General features: G+C 35.2%; 1 protein-coding gene across 1 annotated transcript in view; it reads left to right on the top strand.

The window, feature by feature from the left end:
* The window catches only part of CUBN (cubilin), a 283,798-nt gene that overhangs the window by 173,025 nt on the left and 95,224 nt on the right, over nt 1-15,549 (top strand). Inside the window, exons 39-41 of the mRNA XM_082385173.1 lie at nt 7,548-7,753; nt 8,990-9,174; nt 10,881-11,073. Of these exons, the coding sequence (XP_082241299.1) occupies nt 7,548-7,753; nt 8,990-9,174; nt 10,881-11,073 (584 nt within the window). The remainder of the gene's footprint in view (nt 1-7,547; nt 7,754-8,989; nt 9,175-10,880; nt 11,074-15,549) is intronic.

Raw genomic sequence — 15,549 nt, 5'->3', positions numbered from 1 at the left:
AAAAGCACATGGTAAGTGAAATGGGACCTTTTAATCCCATCAGTAGAGAGATACTTGTGACATGCCACACTGGTAATGAGTGCTTAATAAATATTGGATGATAAGACATTGGTATTTATAAATTTATTTATTTATTTATTGGCTGCATTGGGTGTTCGTTGCTGTGCGTGGGCTTTCTCTAGTTGCAGTGAGTGGGGGCTACTCTTTGTTGCGGTGCACGGGCTTCTCATTGCAGTGGCTTCTCTTGTTGCGGAGCATGAACTCTAGGCACGTGGGCTTCAGTAGTTGTGGCTCGTGGGCTGCAGAGCGCAGGCTCAGTAGTTGTGGCACACGGGCTTAGTTGCTCCGCGGCATGTGGGATCTTCCCGGACCAGGGCTCGAACCCGTGTGCCCTGCATTGGCAGGCGGATTCTTAATCACTGTGCCACCAGGGAAGTCCCAAGACATTGGTATTTAAATTGCCATTTTAAATTAAAAGTTATTTGTTTTACTGTATTATAGATTATTGGGCTTTGGTTGGGGTTGATAATTCTGTCTTGAAAAGAATATAAGAAGTAACTTGCTTGGAGAGAAGAAGATTGTTTTGGAGACACTGCTCTGTTTATTCAGAAAAGTCTTGCTCCTCTTCTAGACATGTCATTCTGTGCATCAGGAATGGATTTTTAAACATGAAAGAGAAGTCCTATTTGTGGACCACATTCAAACATCTCAAGTTACTTTCTTTTAGCCCATCAATCAGACAGTGCCTCTTCAGGGTCCAGCTGGCATTGTGTCAAAACAAAGACACCCTCTGAACACCTGAAAGGCAATACAAGTTTAAGTTGCCACGTGGGAAAGAGGTTTTGTTTGCTTTTGTCTTTACTAAAAGCACAAAGTTTTCTATGGGAAATATATATATATATATGTGACCATATATATATGACTATATATATATATATATTTCTTTATTCAACAAATATTTATTAAGCCCCTACTTTATACACATAAGCACTTGTTACACCCTTGCTAGATGCTTCATATATAAAGCACATGTTACTCCCATAATTGATGTTTTATATCCAATGATGAATAAACCATGAACATTGTTCTTATGATAAAGTCCAAAGTCCTTCACATGGCTTAATAGGCCTCATAATTGCTAGGTCAAAGGGCTTTTCTGGTCTTTTTCCTCTTGGTCTTTACCACATTCACATTCTTGAACAATCTGATGTTCAGTGGTTCTCAGGAACTGGGCAAGGTACTGGGAATGTTTAAGACCGACAAGATCCCATTTCTTGTTAAGTTACTAATAAGTTAATGTCAAGAAGCTATTTGTTTAAAACCTAAAGAGATTCATTTCATCTAATCATATCCATATAGGGCCATAGGTGTGATTAAAGATGTTAAATTTTAAATGTATACCACAAGGCTGATGCATACCTGACGTTCAATGAATGTTAAATTCTCTCGCTCTGCCATTTCTAAAGTATCTTGTGTGGCAGTTCAGAGTTAAATGCAAATGAACAACACTGGGCTTTCCTCCTAGAGGGTGGAAGATAAACACAAAAAGCCAGTTTCATTCATTTTACTCTTCAATGGACACTAAATCCTGATTATCGTATAAACAAATCTTAATGCTTCATCTTTTTCCTTTCTCATCCATAAGAAGTTAATTTTGATTATTTTGTGTTCCTTGCTTGAGTTTTATTTTTAAAGTATAATCTGTGGAATGCAAGATGCTGCTCTCTATGCAGATGATAATGAGAAGGGCTTTATGGCCAGGCCTCTGAGTTATTTCTGCCCTGGTCTAAACTATATCCAGATGGGTACTTGGAAACTTCCCCTGGGGTGGGTGAGAAGCATATGAAAAACATATGGAATATGTCAAGTTCTAAAATATGGGGTTTGAATTGTGGACACGGTGGTGAAATCGAGTAGGGAGAAAAGCTGGAGAAATTATGGTTGCATCTATAACACCAAAGGAGGGGGGAGAAATAAAACCCCAAAAGAATTTTTTTTATAAAACAGATATTTAAAGGAATTAACAGAAAATATATTTTATGCTGGCAGAGTCCTTTTAAAATGCTATTGATCTAGGTTCAAGAATCAAAATGAGATAATGAGAAACAGTGATTGTACTATTTTTGTTCCACATCATATTTTTACCAGCAGATCTGAGCCAAAGTGTTTGGAAAGAGGATGGATTTGCTTATAAAATGAACTGGACTAAACCAAAGACTTCCAAGAACAATAAAACTTTTTAAAAAAGTCTAATTTGATTCTTACAGGTATCATCCTACCATCCTTTCTAATGAAATGTCTTTTGTGACATTTAGCATTGGATTATACCAGTCTGGTACAAAAAACCAGAAAAACCTTGCACTTAGTGATCTTCTAGACCATTGGACCAAACTTTATTGTGCATGTTGATCACCTGGGTTCTTGTTAAAATTCATATTCCGATTCAGCTGGTTGGTGGGGCCTGATGCTTCATTTCAAACAAGCTCTCGGGTGACGCTGATGCTGTTAAACCACGTGCAGCATTTTGAGTAGAAAAGATTTAGGGGCAATTTCATATAAATCGCCTGCTGAGGAGAACGATCACCCCTTCTTCTTTCTTCTGAAAATCAGAAGAACTCAATTTTAGCGTATTGTACATTGTTGATAATGTTATGATGATCATAATAAAGCTGAGCCTGAGTTTAAGAGCCAAACTTGGCAACTATTCTAAGGGTGGATTCAGAACAATTATTTGGCAGAAATGATTGTAGATATGAACTTTGTCTCATGAAGCATTAAGTTGTCAAGGAGGACAGTGGAGGTAAGACAAATGTGTGGTTTGTTTAGCCTGATGTGGATCTTTCCTGATTTCTTCTGTGCTCGGTTATCAGTCACAGCTTGCTGCTAAGACTAAGTCTGAAATACAGATCCAGATGATCTACACTGTAATAACCCACCTTGGTGGGATTGTGAGAGCCACAGACTCACTGTCTGGCTAGAGACCTACCAGCGCTAGTATCTGGCTTGAGAAGCCAGTGGTAGAGCAGAGCTGACCAGTTTGCTGCAGGGCTCTGGTCGGCAGTGAAGGCTCAGAGGTGAGCCTGATACATTGATCCCAAAGTGGGCAGTGAGGTCCCAGAACCTCCAGGCTGGTCAGCTGTACCTTAAGCATCCAAACCTGTTAGCTGAGATAGAGCCCCAGGAGGGCGCTGTACTTACCATCACGTGAAGTCTTGCTCACATAATGTTGAGCAGTGACTGAAAGATACACAGCAAGGAAGTAAGTTTTCTATTCTCGAGACATTTTTTTTCCTTCCCAATAGTTTATTTCTATAGTCTTACTAGGCCATTCTTTCTTCTTCTCTTTATCTTGTCCTTCTTCTTCTCAGCAAAAATTTCTTTCAGTTACTTTTGAAAAAAAGAATTGTTTGCACTCACTTCATTTACTTAAAAAAAAAATTAAATTGCTTTTATGTTTAAAAATTAATTCTAAATAAATAAAATATTACAGGGCAGCATCACATTCCCTTACCTTCTCATCACAGAGATGACCCATATTCTGAATTTTATGTGTATCACGTCTATGCACGTCTATATCCTTTTATTATATATATGTATCAAGAATATGTATATACATGTCTCCATACACACTACAGAATATTGCTTTCTGTTTTACATTTTACATAAATGCAATCATACTTACTGATTTTACTGGAAATACATTGGATTTATAGATTAATTTTGGGAGAATCTTTATTGACTCTGCACACTGAACTTGGAGTATCTTTCCATTTATTCAGTCTTCTTTTATGTCCTTCACTAAAATTTCGTATTTTTTCCATAAAAGTCTTATAGATGTCGTGTTACGTTTATTCCTAGGCATCTTATTTTTTGTTGCTATTAAAAATGGCTCCCATTTAAAAATTATGGATGTACCCTGTCCACCTTACCTAAAATAACCCTCCTTAATCACTTGGTTTTTTCCTCCTAGAGCATATCACTACCTCATTATATTTCTATTTATTTGTTTATTATCTATCTCTCCTTCTAGAATGTAAGCTCCCCGAAGGAAGGAACATTGTCTGTTTTCTTCATTGTCCTGTCCCAGTGTCTGGCAATAGAGTAGAGAGACAAATATTGTTGAATGAGTGTTGACTAAGTTACATCTCGTAAATTTTCATTTGCTGGTATAAGGAAACCCTATTAATTTTTGCATATTATCTTATCCTGCCACTGTTCCATTCTCTAGAAACGCCAAAAATTTTGTCTCTTGTCTGCTACTCTATCTTCAGTGCCTAGAAAAGGACCTGACATGTTAAGGTGCTCGGTAGATATTTATGAATGAATGAGTGCTCTTGAATATTGATTTATAGCACTTCCTTTCCAATTCTTACAACCATTCCCCCTTTCCCTGTCTTATTGCCCTGGAGAACCCTTCAGTATACTGTGCAACAAAGTGATGAGAGCAAGGTTTCTTGTGTTGTTTCTTATTTAAAAGAAATGTTTAAAAACTTTTACCTCTAAGTATATTTGCTGTAGGTGTTTGGTGGGCAATTCTCATCCAGCTGAGAAAATTTCCCTCTCTTCCTAATTTTCTAAGAGTTTTTATGATGAATGGGTGTCCAGTTTTAGCGAATGCTTTTCTGCAGTTGTCACTGATTCTCCCTTCATATATTTTTGCATCTGTTTTTCTCTTTAAATCTTTGTGTGTATGTGTGTGTGTTGAATTGTTGTAATAGATCTTTTCATCTTAAACCATTGTGAGTCCAACCTTATTAAGATTTACGTATTTTACAGATTGATGGATTGATTTAGCTAATATTTTATGTAAGATTTTTCATCTGCATTAAGTGAGATTGACTTAAACTTTTTCTTTCTTTGGCCTCCCTTGACTGATTTTGCTCCCAAGATTATATTAACTTCATTAAACAAGTTGGACTCTGTCCCCTCTTTTCTATTTTTTTTTTTTTTTTACAATATACACAAGATTAAGATTGGGATATTGATTTATTGAAGCTTTGGTAGAGTTCCTCTATAAAATAATCTGGGCTCAGGTATTTGTTTCCTTTTGTCTGCAGGCAATTTTTAATACTGATATTTATTGATTTAATGGTATTTTTAGGTTTTTCCATTTTTTTCTTCAACTAGTTATATTATTGTATTTTTATAAAAATTGTCTAAGTTCAAATTTAGTGGCATAGGTTTTTAGTAAATTTCATTATAATTTTAAAAATTTCTAGTATATCTGTTGTTTTGTCCTTTTCTTATTAGTAATGTTACTCACTTAAGCTTTCTTCTGTTATTGGTCAGTCTTATTGGAGGTTTATACTTTGTTAGTCTTATCAAAGGAATAGCTTTTGGTTTTTTTAATCTTTTCTAGTATTTTCTACATTTCTGTTTAACTAATTTCAGATGTTGTGTTATTTCTTCTACTTCCTTTATGGGGTTTGTATGTTTGTTTTTTGTTTTACTAACTTCTGGGATTAGACATCTAGTCCATTTTTCTTAGTATTAGTTCTTTTTTTACCATAAACATGTAAGGCTATAAATTTCCCTCTAAATAATGCTTTGACTACACTCCCTAAGTTTTATGGGCCCAGCACACTTCTACTGCTCAACTCTGCCTGTTTTAATACATAATGTGTTCACTCTCATTCAGTCCTAGATATATTCTAAATTTCCATTATGATTTCTTGTTTAACACATGGTTTATATAGAAAGTTGTTTTACATATCCAAATTACGGGATCTTTTTGTTATCTCTTTATTACCCTGTTCTAATTTTATTCTGTAGTGGTCGGAGAACATATTTTTTTAAAGTTTTAATATTTTCTGAGATTTGATTTGTTGTCAACTATATATTGATACATTTTGATGCATGTTAATGGGCACATGAAAAATATAAATATAGAGAATTTATAAATTCTAATTGTTGGGTGTTATAGAAAACTTGTTATTGTCTTGTTATTATTGTAATTCATCATCTTATGGAAATCACCAAAAATTATCTAATTTACTCCTTAATATGTGTGAAAAATTATCCTATAGTGGACCCTCTAAAACTGCTCCTTTAAAAGTTACTAATTTACTTTGAGTAACCAAATCCTATAGCCCAACAGTCCCCAACCTTTTTGGCACCAGGGACTGGTTTCGTGGAAGACAATTTTTCCATGGACTTGGTGCAGGGGTGGTGGTGGGGGGATGGTTCAGGCGGTAATGTGAGTGATGGGGAGCGATGCAGAGCAGCAGATGAAGCTTCATTTGCTCGCCCGCTCGGGGGTTGGGGACCCCTGCTATAGCCTGTTCTTAATCCTGGATCTTTCTGTCATATGACACCCTTCATCACTCTCTCCTTAATTTTCTCTTGGCTTCTGTGACATGACACTGATCTTGTTTTTATCCTACTTTCCAGACTATTCCTGTGCTTATTGCTTCCTCTTCCTTTCACTGAACTCAAAATATGGGTGTTCCCTAAGCTTCTGCTCTTATCTTTTCTCCCTCTCTCTATGTATCACTCCCCACTTTTTCATTTCTAAACCCCCAATCTAGCCATGTTTTCAGCTATTTTCATATGTGTACAGGTGATTTCCAAATACAGCCTCAGAGTCTCTTCTGAAGCCCAAACTTGGCACCATGAATTGGGTTGAATTGGCTTTATACTTGTGGATCCTTCTCTGGACCATCTCTTCTATTCCATTTATCTATTTGTCTACCCTCCCACCAACACCATATTACCTTGATTATATCCAAGTTTTTTAAGCATTGAGGCCAATTTTTAAAAGCATTCATTTAGCACCTACATGTTCCAGACACTTTATATATGTGACTAATGACAATTACATGAGGTAGATCTTATTTCCCACCCTCCATTCCCCCATGTCATCATAATTGCAGAATATAAAGAAGTTGAATATGCCATGCTTAAACACTAGCCTGTTTTAGTGCAAATGCCATGTTTTTTCTACCTTTACAGAAATTAAGTACAGATGCCTTTGATTGGCATTTAAGCTCTCCCAAAATTAACCCGTCATACTGCTCCAGCTATGTCTTCTAATGTTTTCTTAAAGGTACTCAGTATTCTAACCAAACGAGACCTCTCACAGATTTCTAAATATGTCCCACTCTTTCTGCATATGTGCTTTGGTTAGCATGCATTCCCTACCCACCATTTTTGCATTTAAATCCAGCTAATGTTTACATTTCCATCTTAAAAAAAAATCTCTCCATCAAGCTATTACTGAACCTCACAATCGCATGTGATACCTCTGCCTCAAAATAGCTCTGATGGCATGATATTCTGCCTTCTAACATGTTTTTTTCTATCTTCTTACCCAATTTTCCCCCAGAAAGAAAACTCCCTGAAGGCAGTGTATTAATTGTCTTTGTATCTCTTGAATCGCCATTTCAACAAATTTGAGTGTAAGAAATGTTTTAAGTTAGCTAAAAGACACTGTGATTAAAGTTAAAGAAAAAATTTAAAAAGCAAACAGGTCAACCCAGCAAGTGATTCAGGATAATCCCAAAATTTATTTTGTCAGTTAAATCCCTAATTTTGTTTTGTCCAATCAGAACTTTCCAGGTGGAGGAGTCTCAAGACTGTAGCAGAGATTTTGTGGAGATCCGGGAAGGAAACGCCACTGGTCGCTTGGTGGGACGATACTGTGGAAACGTCCTCCCTCTCAATTATTCATCCATTGTTGGGCACATCCTGTGGATCAGATTTGTCTCTGATGGCTCAGGCAGTGGCGTGGGCTTCCAGGCTGCATTTACCAACAGTGAGTTGGTTCTGTTTTAGTGATGGCTTCCAGAATGTGTCCTACAAACTAGAAGGATAGCACTGTTTTCAGTAATGCATTAAGAACAATTCCCCTATATTTAATGTCTCTGTGGAATTACTTTACTATATTATGTACTAGAAAAATTAAATTATATATGAATGACTCATTAAGAGCCAGGGCGAGCATTCTCAGTGGTTCTAACATTCTTTTAAAGCTCTAGTGTCTACCTAATTTTAAGTTAAACATTTTTCATGATATCGCAATAGAGAGTTTTCTAATGTATCATCGTTTCAGTTTTGTATACTTATATCAAATGTGTTTCATTTGATCCCATAAACTCTATATTCCTCAAATTAAAAATGTTTACTCTGGTATAAACGAACCCATTTATGAAACAGAAATAGAGTCACAGATGTAGAAAGCAAACTTACGGTTACCAGGAGGAAAGGGGAAGGGGGGAGGGATAAATTGGGAGATTGGGATTGACATATACGCACTAGTATACATAAAATAGATGACTAATCAGGACCTACTGTACAGCACAGGGAACTCTACTCCATACTCTATGGTGACCTATATGGGAAAAGAATCTAAAAAAGAATGAATGTATGTATATGTATAACTGAGTCACTTTGCTGTACAGCAGAAACTAACACAAATTGTAAATCAACTATACTCCAATAAAAATTAATTTAAAAAACACAAGAAACGTTTACTATTACTTTAGGATATTCCTAAGTGCTCAGATATTGTAATAACAGGATATTCTTCTAATAGGATAAAATGTTAACTATTAATAGCTACTCTATATGTTGTTTGAAAATGTCAGTTTCTCTTACATAGTTAAAGAAAAAGAAACATGTTTCGTTCTTTTTTAACATGAAGTAAAATAGGTAAACCAAAATTATAGAATAGAGCTGGTAATACCCCTTCCCAAGTCCCCAAGTTCCCTGGGGTCTGGGAACCCAGTTTTACATGGGACACTATTGCTTGTTTTCACACCATGTAGTCTTCTAAGGAGATGGAATTCCATTCACAATATCACCCTTCTCCAGAGAATTAATAGATAGCAGAGAAACCAAAAGGGAAGCAGTATTTCTTTCAGTGTTCAGAAAAGAAATTGCAGTCAATTAAAAGTCCATCCTTTTCAACACCCCTTGCCTTTTGTTTCTTTCATTTGACTAAAGAGCTGTTCTAAGTAGGTCTGATTTACTACTCTGTTTTCCTTCCTAGTATTTGGCAATGATAATATTGTGGGAACTCAGGGGAAAATTGCCTCTCCCTTATGGCCTGGAAATTACCCCCCCAACTCCAATTACCAATGGATAGTGAATGTGAATGAATCTCAGGTTATCCATGGTAGAATCTTGGAGATGGACATGGAGGCAACACTCAACTGCTATTATGACAAACTAAAGGTGAGTTTCCAAGAGCAACTGATGTTTATACATTTTGGTGAATTGCTATTGGCAACCGTAGATCCAAGTTAATGTCTATTCAAGCATTTACAAGTCATAGGGGATGGTCTACCCTACATCACGAATACCCCTTCCAGGTTACCCGAACAATGGTAATTCTGGTAGTATAATTATTATCTTTGATTCTGTAACTAACTTTTTTTCCACGTTATTGTAATTTTTCTGTTGGGCTTTATCTAAGCATGTGTATGTGTCTTAATTAAGAATTTATTCTATCTTATATCCCATTACCCTGTTTATTCTCCTGTTAGAGTGTTAAAAATTTGAACAGTCATTTTAAAATTAGTAAATATAAGTATATAAAAATTGTGGTGATCATTGCCATCCAGACATTGGCAACTGCATCAATTCCAGAAACGCTATCAGATTATTTTTTATCCAGCTTTATTGAGGTATATTTGACAAATAAATATTATATATATTTAAGATGTCCAACTAGGTCTTTTGATATATGACATTTTACAATTTTACATTGTAAAATAATAATCACAATCAAGCTAATTAACATATCCATCACCTCAGATGGTTACCATCTTCTTTCTTTGTTTCTGGTGTGGTGAGAATACTTAAGATTTACCCTCTTAGCAAATTTCAAGTATATACATGGTAATATTAGCTATAGTCACATTGTTCTACATTAGATCTTCAGAATTATTAATCTTGCCTAACTGAAACTTTGTACCCTTTGACCATCTCCCTATTTCCCGCTCCCGCCATCTCCTGGTAAACACCATTCTACTTTCTGCTTCTATGGGTTTCACTATTTTACTCTCAGATTCTTGAGGGCCAAGATTCTGTCTTATTCATTTTAGGTCCACAGTGCTTCACACAGAACCTAGTACTTCATAGATGCTCAGTAAGTTGGAAATAATTATTAGCTAATTTGAAATCTGAGCTTATATAGTAGCTTCAATAGAGAAATATGTAATAACACTTATAACGAACTTGTTCAAATTATTTACAAGATGGAGGGAAGGATGTGAAATGTAATTGGAGAGATCCATCCACATGTGAAGAAAAAAATAAACGTGCTCAAGATTACATATTTGGAAACTATCACAAAATATGTCTCTAACTATGTAATCTAACATTTTCAACCAAATGAAAGAGATTTCTTGCATGCTTTGAGTATGCTGAGCCCTCACAAGCTGTGATTCTTTTGTTGTTATTAATTCTGCTTCTTTACTTCTTTGGAAATGTGAACTCCTTCAGGATACCTGGCCACTTTCTCTCATTAGACTTTTCCTTTTTCTTGTTACTTTTCCCCTTTCTTCCTAATTCCTCCCTTTTGAGGCCCCAAAGCACATTTAATAAGCACTGTTGTTGTGCCACTATCCTGGTTCCTACTTTTCCACCCATAAATTTTACTGTAAATCGAATAATGAGCTATATCACATGGAACATGGTTACTAATATAATTCTGCAGGAAAGATATAGATAATTTAAAAACACATTTAATTACTTGCAATCATAGTTTATACTTCATGACACTTTCTATTTTAAACTGATATATAATGTTTACTGGTTTATCATTTTTTCCATGATGGTAAAATTATAATAAGTTATCCTTTTGGTTTTCTATTTATGAAGAAAAATAGAGGTGATTGCCTGAGTTCAGTGCTCTATTATCTGTCTTTTCCATGCAGATTTATGATGGGGCTGGCATTCATTCCCGCCTGATTGGAACCTATTGTGGTACCCAAACTGACTCTTTGAGCTCCACAAGAAGTTCTTTGACATTTCAGTTTTCTTCTGACTCTTCAATCTCAGGGAAAGGATTCCTTTTGGAGTGGTTTGCAATGAATGCCTCTGTTGGACCTTTACCTACGATTGCTACAGGTGTGTTTGGTAATAAATGAAATTCTTTTTAGGGGCTGCTATGTGGAGAGTAATATTTCAAAGGTTCCTACTAATAAGGGCCAAATACACAAATGAATAAGAAAAGTAATTACAGTCTCAAAACCCTTCCTCCATATGTTCAGGTGTCCTTTTAATTTCATAAATACTTAAAGATTAGATGTTTATTTCAAAAAAATGCTGGTTTTGCATTATATTTTCCATAATAATTAAGGGTTTGATGTCCATAAGATATTCTACTTACAATTTCTAGAAATCACTTTAGAGATCTCTGAAAGTTTGGTTTGCAAATACCACACTCACACACACACACACACACACACACACTAGGATTAACTAATGGAAGTAACTGTTTTTCCTCTATGTTACATTTTAAGTGTGCCTTCAGAAATGCTTCACTGTGTCCTTAGCTGGTTGTAAACCCTCATGTTTCAAGGTAAAGTTGGCCTAAATTTTAAGCTTCATTTTACTATTTTTAAGACATTTTAAATTCCCTCAGTAAGCTGTGTTTTGGGAGACTGCGCTTTTCTTTTGAAAATTTGTTTAAACACTTTTGAATGGCTCTTGTGAATTTGAGGGTTGACATAGAATAAATTCAGCAGATATTTCTCATGGCATATTCTCACTCCTTGAAATATTTGATTGGGACATATTATCATAGGATCTCATTGAAGAATATTCAGACTTTGAACTTGTTCTAAGACTAAACAGACCCTAAAAAATTAGAGTCTGTTTGCTTCTTGCTTCTTGGGAATTTGTACCAGCAGAGATCACAGATGAAGGTGTAATTCATACTTATATTTATTTAATGCCTCTTAGCATTCTGTCCTGAGATGTTATTTTCACCTCTCTTGCAAGGTGCTTTCATAACATTGACTATGAAACTCTTCCTTAAAATATTAATCTATTTATCTAAGAGCAAAGAGCCATCAGCAAGATTGCCAAATGTAATTTAGAGCTATCCATTTAAGACTGGATAGCTCTTATAAGTAAACTTGAGTTAAGCATAAACTTGAGTTTTATGTCCACAAATCTCAAGTTACAGAAGAAATCACTCATGCAAAACATTATATCAATAAGTATATTGTAGTACTCAAAAATAAAAGTTCTCTTCTCATACATATATTCCATAATTATGTGATTTAAGTAGATGAGTGAGTATAGTGTAGTATCATAGATCTCATTTCTCTTCATGAAAAACAAGCAAAGGAAAAAATAAGAGGATAAGAAAATTTTATGGTTTACTAGTTACCTAGTTGGTGTAAATGATTATCTCATGATCATAGCACATTCTGGCACTTTGCCTCAGTCTAAAAGTGTTCAGCTTAAAAGTGATACATGTCATTTTGCTTGTGATTCATAAAGCAGAACTGGTCAAATGGCCTCACCCAACCGCAGAAGTATGAGGAAATGCAATTTCACCATATGTTTGGAAGTGAGGAAAAATGGAATATTTGACAAACAGCACTAACAGCTTACAGTTAGTTAGTATGATAACTGCTTTTTAGAAATTCAAGATAAGAAATATTTTATGTAAAGGAAAATCTTAACATTTGAAGATATTGGATAATATTCGGATCTTATACTTTGAAATTGCTTTTACTTTATTTTTTTTTTAAACTTCTACAGCCTATATAGTAATAGGATAAAGTAATTAGGACCTAGTCCTATAAATTTTACATTCATTTCTTGGTGGCCCTAGCAAGATTCAAACATGTATTGTATAAGAGTCATAAACTTCTGGAATGGTGGAGTAAAGGCCTCTGAAAATCTATTCTTGCACAAAAACAATGAGAACACTGGCAAAAAAATTTTAAATCAACTTTTGAGAACTCTGGAAATTAATTAAAAATTGCAATAATTAAAGAGTGTTTATTCAAGAAAAATGGTTCAGTCTGAGTGACAGTAGACAACTTTCTGGCATCTTAATTTTCCCTATTCCCATCTCTCTCCCTGTCCTAGCTTTGCAGTAACCTAACAATAGCCTCACAACGATGTTAGCCATGAAAATCAGCAGCCTAACAGCCATTGGAAGGGGTGGAGTAGATCTGGAACTCCAGAAAGCATCCTATCCCTAAGGAATTGCTATTATTTAACCTGTCTGGCAGCTTCCTAGAAAAGCTGCATTCTCAGGACTTGTCTTCATCTGACCTGACTCAGTGTGCTCTGCGCAAAAGCCCTATCTCTGGGGGGTTTTTTAGAAATTGTCAGTGGCAAGTTATTTAACATCACAACTGCATGTGGCAGTGATTCCAGTTACAGCTAATAAGAGGCTGACCAAAAATGTAAAAAGAAAAACTGGGGAGTGATATATCCATAGGGGGCTTTGAAAAGCTTTGACATATTTCTGGGAACATAGAAGGCTCCACTCATGTGCAGGGCTATAAACATGCCCAACATGAGACCCAAGAAGGCCCCAGTCTCTCACCTCTGTAGGATCTTGAGGCTCTGTGAAAGTAGAAAGTGAATTCTAGGGCAGAGTTATAAACTGTCTTCTAGAGTCATATAGGCATATCCCAATACACACACACACACACTCACACACACACACAGTCACTCAGAAAAGTGAGAGAATTATTGGTTCAAGACATTTAAAGGAATCTCTGTTTAATCAGTTGTTGATCACTAACCTGAACACAGACTTTCAATGGTTACACACAACAATTAACACAGACATTACAGAATTAGTGCACAAAAGCCACTGAACAAAGAGCAGTGACAGCAAACTTTGGGGGAGGGGTTGATTTCCAGAGTTGCCACATTACATTGTTTAAAATGTCTGATTTTCAACAAAAAGTTATGAGACACATGAAGAAATAGGGAAGTATGGCCTATACAAAGGAATATAAACAATCCATAGAAACTGTCTTGGAGAAAGCCAAAATGTCAGACTTACTTAACAAAGACTTTAAATAAGCTATTGTAAATATGTCAAAGAACTAAAAGAAATCATGTCTAAAGATTTAAAGAAAAGTATGGGAATGATGTCTCACCAAATAGAGGATATCAATAAAGTGATAGATATTTTTGAAAGAAAAAACAACCAACTAGAAATTTTGGAGTTGAAATTCACTGGGTGGGCTCAATGACCGACCTGAGCAGGCAGAAGAAAGAATCACTGAATTTGAATGTAGGTCAGTTAAGATTATCCTGTTGAGGAAAAGAAAGAAAAAGAATGAAGAAAATTATACAGAGCTTCAGAAACTATCATTTATACCAACATATGTATGCATAATGAGAGTCCCAGGTAAAGAAAGAGGGAAAGGGAAAAAAAGAATACTTGAAGAAATAATGTCTGTACACATCCCAAATTTGATGAAAAATATTAATCTACACATCCAAGAATCCCCAAAATTCCAGGTAGGATAAACTCAATGAGATCTATACCTAGACATACTGCTGTCAAACTATCAAAGCTAAAGAAAAGGGGTTATCTTGAAAGCACGAAGAGAAAATCACTTATCTTGTAAAAACAATACTCAACAAGGTTAACATCTCATTTCTCATCAGAAACCATGAAGCTCAGAGCAGTGGGATGACATAATCAATGTGCTGAAGTAAAAAGACTGTTGATCAAGAATTCTATAGCCAGAAACTGTATCCTCCAAACTAAATAGAAATTAAAACATTCCCAGATAAATGAAAACTGAGAAAATTCATTGCAAGCAGACCTATGCTACAGGAAATGCTAAAGGGAGGCTTTCAGAATGAAGTGAAATGACCCTAGCATGTCTTTACTGCTAGACAGTAGGTAGTGAAGACAACTACATATGTAAATATAAAGGCAGGATAAATGTATTTTCATCTGTAGCTCTTTTCTTCTGCTATCTGATTTAAAGACAGCTGCATAAGGCAATAATAATAATAAACTATGCTGATGGTCTTATAATGTTTAAATATATAATTTTATGACAATAATAGCATAAAAGATGGGGGTGGGTGGGAATGGAGTTATATTATAGCCAAGTTTTGTATACTATTAAAATTAAGTTAATATTAATCCAGACTACATTGTCTTAACTTAAGATGTTAATTGTAATCCTCTGAACAACCACACAGAAAAAACTCGAAAATATACAGTTAAATAAAGAACAAATGAATTAAAGTGGTATACTAGAAAATATGTATTTAACACTAGGACGGCTCTAACGAGTAAGACAGACAATAACAATTATTGACAAAGATGTGGAGGATCTGGGACCCTTGTACATTGCTAGTGGAAATGTAAAATCCTATAGCCACTTTGGAAAACAGTTTAGCAGTTCCTCAAAAATTGAAACACAGGGTTACCATACAATCCAGCAATTCCACTCCTAGTTCCCTAAGAAAATTGAAAACATATGTCCACACAAAAATTTATACATGAATGTTCATAGAAACATTATTCATAAATAGTGAAAAAGAGGAAAGAACCCAAATGTCAAACAGCTGATGAATGGAAAAACTAAACGTGGTATA

The sequence above is a fragment of the Balaenoptera borealis genome, assembly GCF_965194805.1.
Source record: "Balaenoptera borealis genome assembly, chromosome: 3".
Lineage (NCBI taxonomy): Eukaryota > Metazoa > Chordata > Mammalia > Artiodactyla > Balaenopteridae > Balaenoptera > Balaenoptera borealis.
This window is presented reverse-complemented; position numbering and strand designations above follow the sequence as displayed.